Source organism: Pongo pygmaeus, chromosome 4, assembly GCF_028885625.2.
Source record: "Pongo pygmaeus isolate AG05252 chromosome 4, NHGRI_mPonPyg2-v2.0_pri, whole genome shotgun sequence".
Lineage (NCBI taxonomy): Eukaryota > Metazoa > Chordata > Mammalia > Primates > Hominidae > Pongo > Pongo pygmaeus.
Genome location: NC_072377.2, coordinates 94,586,366 through 94,599,661, shown reverse-complemented (window position 1 = coordinate 94,599,661; position 13,296 = coordinate 94,586,366). Strand labels below are relative to the sequence as shown.

The window sequence follows — 13,296 nt, the reverse complement described above, 5'->3', positions numbered from 1 at the left end:
TTTTTATAAACCTCTTGGAAATGTATTTAGGTAACTGATACACTAAGTCCCAAAACAACATGAGATTCCACAATGTGAAAAATTATTTAAAATGCAATTTCAATCACTAATGATTATGTTAAGCTTAATGTAACCATAATCGCATTTTGTGCCATCTGCCTCTAGTGAGTTTCTCCCTATCTCTAATTTAAGCGGTCCTACTACCAACAAAGATTCTGACATACATGGATTTTCTGGTCCAAAGAATCCTTTGAAGTAATCAAAATACTCCTTGAAATCTCTTAGGTCTATGGCATCTCAAAGGGGACTGCCCTAAGAAAATTCTTTATCACGGACATGTCTATAATAAAATACATAACAGCAGGCCTGTCTATCTAAACAAGAACAGAAACCCCTGTATGATTAAAACAACAACAACAACAAAATCAAGAAAAGAAATACGATGATTTAAAGGTACCAGCAGGGGGAACAAGCAGAAAAGAATTCACCAAGTTTCTGGTATTATAATTGTAGAGTGTCCAAACCTGATATTAAAGTCAGAGTAATTTGTTTTTTTTTAATAATAGAAAAAAACTCAGGTAAACTTAGTTTTCATGAAACTTGATGTCTTAAAATGCAAAGTTACTAGAAGTGTGTTACTAAATGTTACCACTTACATGTTATAGACAGACTCTTCCATCAATTTCTACCTTCTATGTAGTTACTTCAGGTTTAATACAATAATAAGTAAAAATATATAAGAGTTTTAGAGTTAACCACCAACATGGCACATGTATATATGTAACAAACCTGCACATTGCACACTTGTACCCTAAAACTTAAAGTACAATAAAAAAAAGTCTTATTAAACTATCTCCCCCTAAGATACAAAAAAAAAAAAAAAAAGAGTTTTACCTCAAGAATGGTAATATTGATGGCTGCTGCTGTTTCCCCTTCTTCTAAAATCAGAAAGCCAATGACAGGGACAAAATCAACTTCTGGCTCTGCTAGGTTTCCTACTGTTTGGTTCCTCAGACTCAGCATTCCAGGAACCGTGGTATATGTGACATTGATAGCTCCTAATTGAATAGGTTGCAAAAATGTTTTATAATTATCTAAATGTTTACGATAATATCCCATTGTGAATTTTTTGCCTTTCCTAAAAGCAACTTTAGTAGCTAGTATTATTGGTCCCAATTCCTCACCCCTTCCTATATCCATAATCTTTACATGTGATGGTTCATGGGTGTCTCACTGTGGGAAAAGCATATTTCCCTGCCTCTAGACTTTGAATTTGGATATGTGACTTGTTTTGGCCAACAGAACAAGGTAAAAATGATGATGTGCTGGTTCTAACCCTAGACCTCAGGGGGCCTTACACATTTTCACTTGGTCTTTTGTGCTACCATCGGTTCCCAGAGAAGAATGACAGACATATGGAATAGAGCCACCCATGGCCAAGCCCAGCGTAGATTAGTAGACCCACAGCCTAAATTACTGTATGCTGCTGAAATGTTATGTTTGTTAATTACACAGCATTTCTGTGAAAATAGATAATTCCTTTAATCTTTTCAAAGATAAAGAAGTTATAAAGTTCTGTCCTGAATGAAGAAATATTTTCTCCTGTCCCTGATTTATTTTAGCAATGGCTTTCATCCACACAAGTAGAATATTAATAAGCACTTGCCTGGAAACCCCATTCATTCTAGAGTAACACAAACCTAGAGATCCAAATTCTCTGTTGATGAAAAGCTGAATTGTTATGTTAGCCTCTTGTAGTAACACAAATCTTGATGAAAGAGCAAAATTTAAAACTCCATGTGGTTCATCACTGGCTTCTACTGTGAGGACAGCTGCATATCCTTGAGCATCAAGCAGGGCGATTCCAGCTGGTGGAACTCCTAAAAATGTCAGGGAGGAATCTAACAGTGATTTGGCATTAGCTTTTAATCGCTGGAAACATAACCTCACTCTCTGAAACATTAAGGTAATCAAAAGTGTTCTATTTACTTCTCTAACAAATGTTCAGGTTAACAAAAGCCACATTCCATTTTTCTTTCAGGTGGAGGATCATGAATTTCTTCACTTCACATATTACTGACATTATTGGTTATATTGGTTATCAGAATTATAGAGATTGAATAGAAACTGAGGAAAGTACCCAGATAATTTGCTTAAAAATGAATCAATTTGGGCCGGGTGTGGTGGCTCACGCCCGTAATCCCAGCACTTTGGGAGGGTGAGGCAGGCGGATCACAAGATCAAGAGATTGAGATCATCCTGGCCAACATGGTGAAACCCCGTCTCTACTAAAATACAAAAATTAGCTGGGCGTGGTGGTGCACACCTGTAGTCCCAGCTACTCAGAAGACTGAGGCAGGAGAATCGCTTGAACCCGGGAGGCGGAGGCTGCAGTGAACTGAGATTGTGCCACTGCACTCCAGCCTGGTGACAGAGTGAGACCCTGTCGCAAAAAAAAAAAAAAGACTAAATTTGATGTATCCATATAATTGGTCCAAAATTCAAATTGGCTTGTAAGTCTCAAATTAATTTCCAAAAATTCTACCTTCGGAAATGAATTTTATTCGTAAGTAACTATTTAGCAAAACGTTTCAGGGCTTTTTTCTCTAGTCTATAAAGATAAGTATTCCCATATGGTGCTAATGTTTTTTAGATCTAACATTTCTAGGGGACACATAATAAAGTAACATTTTAAAAATTGGTATGCATCTAATTGTTAAATACAGAGATAACAACAATTTTCTTTCTTTTACGAAAAGTATATACCAAAAAAAATTAAAATTAAATTCTGAATTACCTTGTGTCCTGACATCACACAGAATGATTTGGTATACTTCTTTCTCCTCAGGAATGTTGTCATCCAACAAATGTACAAACAATGTTGTATTCAACAACCCCTATGTCATACAGAAAGAAATCAGTCCCTCTGTCGTTATTGAATATGAACTATCTCCTGCTTTATTTTTATTCACCTTATAAATTGTTCAGGCAAACATTTTCATTTAAACAAAAGTTCTGTGGTAAAAATAAATAAATAAAAACCACTGACTCATGGCAACCTAAGCTCCAAGCAGACAGGGGCTAATTGTGGAAGATCTTGAATGCTGAGCTAATAAACGTAAATCTTATTCATTGAGCAATGTAGCACTATTGGAAATCTCAAAGCACAAAGTTGGAGAGGTTTCTACAACAATGGTGAATAGAAAAAACTGGAGCAGAGAAAAGAAGACAAGGGCTGCAGGGACACTAGTCATTAAAAGTCCAATGTACCACTCAAGGCAGAGGGTAATATTGGCTTGGCTTAATATTGAGGCAATGGGAAGGAAGATAAAAACAATCAAATACATCATCAAAGAATTCATACGAAGTAGGTCTGGAGAAGAGAGAAAGATAATAACTACAATAGTGCTGCTTTTCTATCCCATTTTCCTCAAAATATAGCATTCTTTCTAGATATTTGTGATCGACTTTTCTTTGCAGTATTACCTCAGGAAAGAAGAGTTGTCCGCTAAAGTTAGCAAAATTGAGTTCTAGATTTTGCCCAATAATTTTCCAGTTAACAGTAACATTTCCTCGACCAGGGAAAGTTCTTATCACATGGAATTGTAAAATTTCTCCTGCAAGTAAAATGTGTAAATTGATAAATGCTTAATGGAAAATAAACTTCACATTTGAACTCCACAAAACCCAAATCCCAAGCATGCAACTATTACAGCACCTTTCCCAAGAACATTACAAAGCTGTTTTGTTTTGAATTTTCTAGAAGCTTTATACATGCTTATTGTTTATTATCCCACTTCTAAATACTTCAATTTAGTAGAACTTCAGGAAATTCAATATGTAAAAGTTACAAAAGCACATGCTAAAACGGGAAACACAAACTTTTATACACTCCAAAACATGCACCAGAACATAAGTGTTCTGTAAATTAAAGAAAATAATAAAGTCCTCATGATAGTAACACAAGTAAATTTTTCCTTCACTTTTCAAAAGGGCACAAATCCTTACACTGATATGCAATGTGATTTTACACAATGCATGCATAAAAATGCTTGCAAATACCTGAAAATCACATTTCTTTAGTTGTAACTTACATATACCATCAATGATTTTGTTTTATAAAAAGAAATACAAAGGAAAGGTGTCAAATCTGTACATCAACATCTGTAACTTTGCCAAAGTTACAGTTATCCTTCCTGGATGATGGAGATATTTTAGATCTCTTCTATTCCTGGCTTTTATCCCCATATAATACTTTACAAAAGTGAAGAAAATCATAACATGTCTTTCAAATTGCTAAAAGCATAAAGTAAGCTGTTAGGGAGCGTGCTAATGGCCATATGACTTGTTGAAAATATGCTCAATTCACTAGCTTTATATGATGATGAACACAGCTAAGAAATACCAATGAACTGTATCACTAAAAAAATATTATTATGCAAAGATAGAATGATGTTTAAAAAGATTTGGAAGACAACATCCTTAATCAAATTGTATAGCATAGACATATAGTTAAAAACCACAAACATTCACTAAAAATGTCACTTTTGGTTAGTTTTAGTTCAGTTAGCTATCCAAGTAACTTTTGTGTATATAAGTAATATCTTCAAACATTTTTTAAAAAGTAGAAATAAAGCAATAAAATTTAAACACCATTTTCAAGTATTTTTTAAACTGCCACATTTTTTATTTCTGAAGACAACTAAACAAATATTTCTTATAGGAAGATTTCTTAAAATATCATGAATTAATTAATTTAGAGACTATCTTAATTTCAATTTAAAAACACAAAATAATTTTTCATACTAAATTTAAAGACAATTTTAACAAAATGAACATTTTAAGGAGAGTGGATAATATAAACAAAAGCATTAGAAAGACTTCTTAAAACACATTTTAAGTGTGTCAATACAAAAAAATTTAGTTACCATCACATTAGTAGACTATGTCTTAGATTTATCTTTTAAAAGCACAGGAATTTCTAGATCAGATTGTCCAAAGATTGGGATGAAAATGAAACACTATGTATAGTCAGCCATTGCTAGCATACCATTTAAAAATTTTGTATTTGTAAAACTTGTGAACAAAATATAGACACTACTATGAAACTCTGGTGTCTCTCTATTGTACAATATATAGAATTTCTTATACAGCAAGTTTGGAATATTGAAAAACAAAAATTTATTACTAAAAAGCATAGAAAAATCCTTGAAGTTATTAAGCTATTTCACCTACAGTGTTGTCTGGTGACTCTTTCATAAGAGTCGTGGTTTTCAAACTTTTCAAATCACAAAATTTGTTAATGGTTCAAAAAGAAAATTACGGAAGTTTAATTAAGTACTAAAGTGCAAAGAGAACACAAATGGCAAGAAAACAAAATGCAGGTCAAAAAATTTCCATGTTGAAGGGTAATCTATAATCACAATAATAAAATTGCAGTTGCAAGTTTAGACATAGAGATTTGGGAATAAATACATCATTTTTAGGTAAAAGTAAAAATAAAATGCTTAGGAGAAAAGAAAGTAAAATATTCAGACAAACTTACTGCATCTAAAAACACTCAAAGTCTAATACTACTTCATCAATATCCCCTCTGAAAATTTAAAAAGTTACTATGAAAGTAACTTACAAGAAAATACTGCAAAAATATAATTTGAAGTATGATACACACACACATATACACAAACACATGCGCACACACATGCACATAGAGAAGCACATATAAATAAAAGATAAATGAAGTATTTCTTAAACACATAATCTTGTAAGCCTAGTGAAAATGTATCACGTCAACAGCAAGAATAGTGTGAAATTTTTTCTAAGCAATAATCAAAAGGGAGGTATTTATTCTGTCTCTTTATTGCAGACTCCCAGGAGCCAGGTCCATTTAAAATGCCTCCTGGAAAAAATGACTGGACATATCAGAAAGATACCTTCTGCCAGGATGAAAAGTCAAACAGTCACAGGAAAATGAAAAACTTAAAAATAAGTGCTTAGCCTTCCAAATTTAAGGGAAAAGACAGAAGAAAAGTCTTAAGAGAGAGTATGTTATTTTTAGATGACAAAGACTTTACTAGGTACTAAACAGCCTTCTAGATTTGCCCAAGATGAAAGGCAGAAGAACCCTTACCTAACAAAGTGTCTGACTACATAACCAGATGATCATCTTGATACGAAATCCAGAGTTTACCAACAGTTAGTGACATATTTCAACTCTAAAGCAGATCTGTTATATGGTGTCTAGGACTAACCTAATGCAGATAAAGAATATGAATGAAGAATGCATTTTAATAAACCTAAGTGTTTTAGACACTTATTTTCAAGACCAGAATTCTTTTTACAAAGATAAACACCAACTACAATGTACATAAAACTAATGGAAAACCAAAATACAGAAAATATATTTTAATAGATTGGTGTATACATGACATACGTATACTATCCAAATTGCCCTCTATAATAAAAAAGAAAATGGGATAAAACAATTATAGGAATATGAATAATGTGAAGCACAGACTGTCAATAAGAACAGTTAACAAAAAGTTGAGTGTTTCCAGTAGAGCGGTTCTATATATTTCTTTAAAGAATCACATTTCTTGTTCAAATCTTTGCGTAAAAAAGATTCACACTGTCCCTAAGAGAAGAAAAAATTTAAAATCCATTGAACATGACATGATGATTATGATGCTGCTCAGCTGGGTGACTGAGAGAAACACCTAGCACAGATTTATAAAGAGCACATTTATACCCAGTGTGCAACCACAGTAAAATCCATTGTCCCATATTTCTAAATTCTGTCCATTACATTTGAAAGAAAGTGATATTTATCACTGGGCAGCTCTCCAACTGCATTAGGACAAAACATAGAAATAGGATTCTACAGAATTCAATACATTGTTAGAGACTAAGGCAATTCCTCCCATGAATCAAAAATGCATTCTAGAGCCAGAAGTTCAGCATAGTCCACATTTTAAATCTAATCACATAAATGAAACTCCAACACTAGGCCAAAAGCAATGTTAACACTGTTAAAAGCTCACATGGCACAATTATTTTTACCCCATTTGTTTAGCGGCTATCTCTGAAGAATCACCATGATGTTTTCATTAATTCACTTTCATAAACTCATCATGATACACATTTCTCTGTGCAATTTTCATGGTAATATAAAGCATACACAAAATATTGAACTATTGTGGCTTAATATGTTTTTGAAAAAATAATTTATAATCTAGGAAAAGGCTTAGGAATGAAGAGAAAAAAGTTAGCAAAAAATAGAAATTGACTCCAACTTTTATGTAGAAAATGTAAAAAATCTAGGGAGCACTCATGCCAGCAATAAAAGCAATTTGGTGTTTTAGATTGATATGCTAAAGCAGATTTTTAACCAATAACACCTTTGGACCATTTATTTTAATTATTAATCTTTCCTTTTTGCCGCTCCTGCAGATAATTAGCTGTTGGAAACTGACGAGGCCACAATATTGTTTTCAGGTGAAGTTCATCTGGGCCAAAGAGACTGTAGGTGTTCATGTCTGCAGTTTCTCCAAGATGTTGTGGTACCCAGCAGGAGGGCCCTCAGTGTCTTCAGAGCCCTCCAACTCACCACTAGCACCACCATCCAGGCTCATAGGATGCACTTTCACAACATTAGTGGCCCTACAGTTAAAATTCATTAAATTGATCCTAGACATCCAAATTGTTTTGTATTCCTTAGAAAAGAAATTTCATCATACTGCTGAAAAGCGCATGCCTAGTCTAGCTCTAAGTCCCTCCTTAAATCTCATCTATCCTTTCCTGATTTCAGCTCGTTTGTACCTTCCATACCACTAACACTTTGATTCTCTTTTCCTTCCCCATATTTCTTCAACAAAACAAAACAAATCCAAAATGCTCCCCTGTCATCTGTTTTATCCAATGTTTCTCCTCTCCTTGCTGTCATAGCAAATAAGCAGTGCTTCTCAAAACTTCATGCTGTGAAGGACAGGGCTTTGTGTTTTGTTTTGTTTTGTTTGCCTTAATCCATCAGAGTCTGACCCTCTTATAAAACAGAATAAAATAAATGACTAGATAAGTTAAATAGCAAAAAACTAACACAAACAAAAAAAACATACAAAATACCAGCCCACAGATACTACTTTTGGATATCACAGCAAAGTGAAATTGTTGTAAGAGTTTCCAATCCTCTTGTCACAGACCAGAAGCAAACACTGAACAGGCAGCCTCCTGAAAGCCACACTGAGAAGGACCCCTTGAAGACCTCTATGTTTGTCATCCTTAGATATTTGCTTCCTATCCCCAAACCTCCTTTAAAATTCATCTACCATTGCTACTGTTTTATTTGGCCCATTTGAGATCTAACTCCCTTTTTTGGCCATGTTAGCATGAGACACACTGATTACTGAGTAATCAGTGTAACTGATTGAAAACACACTCTCTCCCTGGTTTCTCCCTGCCTCTCCAGCAAAGGCTTCTCTCTCCTCTCAGGTAATTTTTCTTTCCCAGCACCTTAGTCTGATGTTCTGCATGGTTCCATTCCGATAATTTGCTTTTTTTCCTCTGTCCACAAAAGTCATCATATTCATTTTCCAGATTTCAGCTATCATGTTTAACCAATGTCCATCTTTAACCTGAGACAGAGTCAGGTTCTCTCACTAATTTCCTTTCCTCACACAGGCACTGCTACTCAAATTCATTATGCTTCCAACTCAAATAACTTCAAATATTTACCAAAAGTCCCTGCATTGCCAGGTTCTGCAGCAGATGCGAGTTCAAGCAAAATAAAGTCTCTCCTCACTAGGTGCCCTATATAGCACGGGCTTTGGATTTGACATAGCTGGGCATAAGCACTACCACTGAATAATTGTTGCTATTTAGTCCCTCTCAAATTCAGTTTCCTTGTATGAAAATCTGGTGTATACGATTATACCTATTTCATAGGACTGCTGTTAAGTGAAATAATGAAGGTGGAGTGTCTGCCACACAGAAAACACTCCATAAGTGTTACTGTTGTCATTATTATTAACTATTCCTGCAGTAACTCTGTATTATGTTACAAATAACTTTTTGATAGTTGATGATCTGTCTTTACGTTAGATTTATGGAATTAGTCACTTTTACTCATTACTGCTATGACAACATGCAATTCCAACCCGTTAATAAAAGTAGAGTACTGAAAATGGCTCGAATATTTGCATGGATAAATAAACTTGCACGTTGGAAGTACAGTAAGGGAAAAGGTAATACAGTAAAATACATTCTGTTTCTGGCACAGCCACTAACCATCTGACACTGTCAAGTCTTTTAATCTCTCTATGTCTCAATTTGTTTTCTCATCTATTAAATAGATGTCCAAGTACATAATCTATATCCTTTTCATTTGTTAACTATTCAAGGTAAAATTTTTTTTTAATTCCAGATAAACTATGTAATGAAACACAGGCTATCAATACCTATCTAACCCAAAACAGGCTTACTCAAAGACAAAAACACTGTTCTGTTTTAAACACACAAAAATTAGCCCCTCTATGTAAAACCCTACATATGATGTAAAATATTAAGTAAGAATTCAAGAAAATTACTGTTTTTTAAGGAAAAAAAGACATTTTATAAGGTTTGGTACTTTGTTCATAAAATATACAAACACAATATAAAATCCAGGCTAAAATATTCACTGATTACAAACTATTACTTGTTTTTAACCGGTTGCCAATGTTTCACTGTTTGATACCAACAGCTACCCTTGGGCATGCATTATACTTGCCAGGAACTATGCTAAGCACTTTACCTTTATTAGCTCACTTCATCCTCACAAAGAAACCTATGAAGTAATATTTTGAATCATTTAACAAATGGGAAAACTAAGCATTTCAGGTTTAACTTCCTTAAAATCACACCAGTAGAGAACGGCAAGCTAGAACATGGTATTGGTTTGCAAGCCTCCTAAATCTGGCTAAACAGTTCATTATAAAGCCTTCTCCCAAAGAAGTTCTATGCAGATTAACACACACACAGTTCAACAAAATAATGAAAGGGAAAAAATATCAGAAGTTTTAAAGAACTAGACAAAAGATAACATCCATAGAAAAGAAAATGAATATGCTTAAAAAAAAAGGAACCCACCTTCATGACCTATGACAGATCTGGAAGCTGTCTGAAAGCTAACAATTCCTGCCACATTGTCATTGGCCAAAATGTTCACTCTAACAGTTTCGGACCTTGGCAAAATTCTACTTCCACCTTCAGTGTACACCAAACTAACTATGATACTTTCGTCATCCTCTGGTTCAGAGTCATCCAAGATGGTTAAAATGACTGTCTTTTTGGTTTCACCTATAAAAACATCAATGGAATAAAAACCAAAGTAACGAAATCACCAACACAGAGAACTCAGAAAGGCCCAAAATAATTTCTATTTTTAAAAGTTAAGTAAAAACATGAGTGAATTTTAACAGTTCCATATCACGGGCAACATAAGCAAATTTTAATTTTACATATATATATATTTTTTCACATATCAAACACTGTAAAATTTCATTAATGAAGACAGATTGCGGAGAAGGACATTTTGAATTATGGGTAAGTTAAAAGGTAGAATTGTTTCAAAGAATCATGGCTTTACTTCCTGGTTGTTAGCCAAGAACAGTGACCTAGCTAGGAAAAGAGCTTCAAAGGTATCCTGTTTAGAAACAACTCCCTTTAGGAAAGTAGAGTCTCATTCTCATTCTGGCATTACTGTGATAATTTTAATCAGATATCAACACAATACCTTCCTGAAAAACCAGGAACACTTAGGGAATGGTGGTCAAAATGAGGAACTAAAAAGGGATATCAAATTCTGAGCAAAAGAACCAGCCTAAATGAGATGCATCTTTGAGTAACTCAATGAGATGACAGCATCAAGTACCAGTCTCCAGGAAGTAGTGCAATGAAGGAAGAAAACAAAAAAGGAACTCAAAGGGACAAGTGACAGCAACAAAGTCCAAGCAATCTACTTTGCAATTTGATCTAGTAGATAGGGCACCACAGAACGTCCCTAAATCCAATACTTTCTGCTGTTCAGCCAAAGGTGCCCCCTATTTATTTTCTCCCCACTTTCTGGAGAGAGAATGAAAGAGTGAGAAAAGAAAAGGCAGGGAAAAGGAGAAAGGAGATTAAATGCATGTTCCCTCTTTTGTGACCTTGCTGCATTTTCATCAATACAGCGGTGTCAAGATTGCTTTAAGAGAGTCTGCATTATCTAAGAATCTAAGTTAGCAATAGCTATAAAATAGAGTCCATTTTGTGTGATGCTCAGGTTATAATTCATGGTAATAGTAATTTATATAATGCTATTTCTTTATATATAACTTTCTTTGTAGTTAACAAAACCACTGGAAAAATCTAATTTTATATTTTCATTTCCACTCCCTCCTCGTTACATTTTCATTATTCCTTTTGAAATAGAAAAGTTACCAATTACTAACCTGTTCCCATCTTCCGTCAAGCATATCATATCCCACTAAATCCTCAAATCACTGACTAGAAAATAACCATAATAAAAATATTTTATACAATTTTAAAAATTTACTCTAAAACATGATTATTATATGTTTCAAAAAGCATATTACATATGTATCATGAGCTCTAATTAGTTTCCAAAAAAAAAAGTATATGCCTTAAAAAGTTAAACAACAAATACAACAGATTGTTCTAAAATATAGAATTATGAATAAAGGGTGTGGAGGAGCCAAGATGGCCGAATAGGAACAGCTCCGGTCTACAGCTCCCAGCGCGAGAGACACAGAAGACGGGTGATTTCTGCATTTCCATCTGAGGTACCGTGTTCATCTCACTAGGGAGTGCCAGACAGTGGGCGCAGGTCAGTGGGTGAGCGCACCGTGCGCCAGCCGAAGCAGGGGCGAGGCATTGCCTCACTCGGGAAGCCCAAGGGGTCAGGGAGTTCCCTTTCCAGGGGTGACAGACGGCACCTGGAAAATCGGGCCACTCCCACCCGAATACTGTGCTTTTCCGATGGGCTTAGGAAACGGTGCCCCAGGAGAGTATAGCCCGCACCTGGCTCAGAGGGTCCTACGCCCACGGAGTCTCGCTGATTGCTAGCACAGCAGTCTGAGATCAAGCAGCAAGTCCGCAGCGAGGCTGGGGGAGGGGCGCCCGCCATTGCCCAGGCTCGCTTAGGTAAACAAAGCAGCCTGGAAGCTTGAACTGGGTGGAGCCCACCACAGCTCAAGGAGGCCTGCCTGCCTCTGTAGGCTCCACCTCTGGGGGCAGGGCACAGACAAACAAAAAGACAGCAGTAACCTCTGCAGACTTAAATGTCCCTGTCTGACAGCTGTGAGGAGAGCAGTGGTTCTCCCAGCACGCAGCTGGAGATCTGAGAACGGGCTGACTGCCTCCTCAAGTGGGTCCCTGACCCCTGACCCCCGAGCAGCCTAACTGGGAGGCACCCCCCAGCAGGGGCAGACTGACACCTCACACGGCCGGCCAGGTACTCCAACAGACCTGCAGCTGAGGGTTCTGTCTGTTAGAAGGAAAACTAACAGAAAGGACATCCACACCAAAAACCCATCTGTACATCACCATCATCAAAGACCAAAAGTAGATAAAACCACAAAGATGGGGAAAAAACAGAGCAGAAAAACTGGAAACTCTAAAAACCAGAGTACCTCTCCTCCTCCAAAGGAACGCAGTTCCTCACCAGCAATGGAACAAAGCTGGACGGAGAATGACTTTGACGAGCTGAGAGAAGAAGGCTTCAGACGATCAAATTACTCCGAGCTACGGGAGGATATTCAATCCAAAGGCAAAGAAGTTGAAAACTTTGAAAAAAATTTAGAAGAATGTATAACTAGAATAACCAATACAGAGAAGTGCTTAAAGGAGCTGATGGAGCTGAAAACCAAGGCTCGAGAACTACGTGAAGAATGCAGAAGCCTCAGGAGCCGATGCGATCAAATGGAAGAAAGGGTATCAGCCTTGGAAGATGAAATGAATGAAATGAAGCGAGAAGGGAAGTTTAGAGAAAAAAGAATAAAAAGAAACGAGCAAAGCCTCCAAGAAATGTGGGACTATGTGAAAAGACCAAATCTACGTCTGATTGGTGTACCTGAAAGTGATGGGGAGAATGGAAACAAGTTGGAAAACACTCTGCAGGATATTATCCAGGAGAACTTCCCCAATCTAGCAAGGCAGGCCAACATTCAGATTCAGGAAATACAGAGAACGCCACAAAGATACTCTTCGAGAAGAGAAACTCCAAGACACATAATTGTCAGATTCACCAAAGTTGAAATGAAG

At 35.9% G+C, this 13,296-nt stretch overlaps 1 protein-coding gene across 6 annotated transcripts in view; it reads right to left on the bottom strand.

Annotated features, from left to right (window-relative positions):
• ADGRV1 (adhesion G protein-coupled receptor V1) overlaps positions 1–13,296 on the bottom strand; it is a 593,238-nt gene that overhangs the window by 441,915 nt on the left and 138,027 nt on the right. For 4 of the 6 annotated variants that reach the window (XM_063664978.1, XM_063664980.1, XM_063664979.1 and 1 more), the window contains exons 34-38: positions 10,123–10,332; positions 3,487–3,617; positions 2,798–2,897; positions 1,701–1,901; positions 895–1,058 (exon numbers count right to left, since the gene is read on the bottom strand). In XM_063664978.1, coding sequence (XP_063521048.1) covers positions 895–1,058; positions 1,701–1,901; positions 2,798–2,897; positions 3,487–3,617; positions 10,123–10,332 — 806 coding nt within the window. The remainder of the gene's footprint in view (positions 1–894; positions 1,059–1,700; positions 1,902–2,797; positions 2,898–3,486; positions 3,618–10,122; positions 10,333–13,296) is intronic. The other 2 variants (XM_054488480.2, XM_063664981.1) reach the window with 1 other exon arrangement.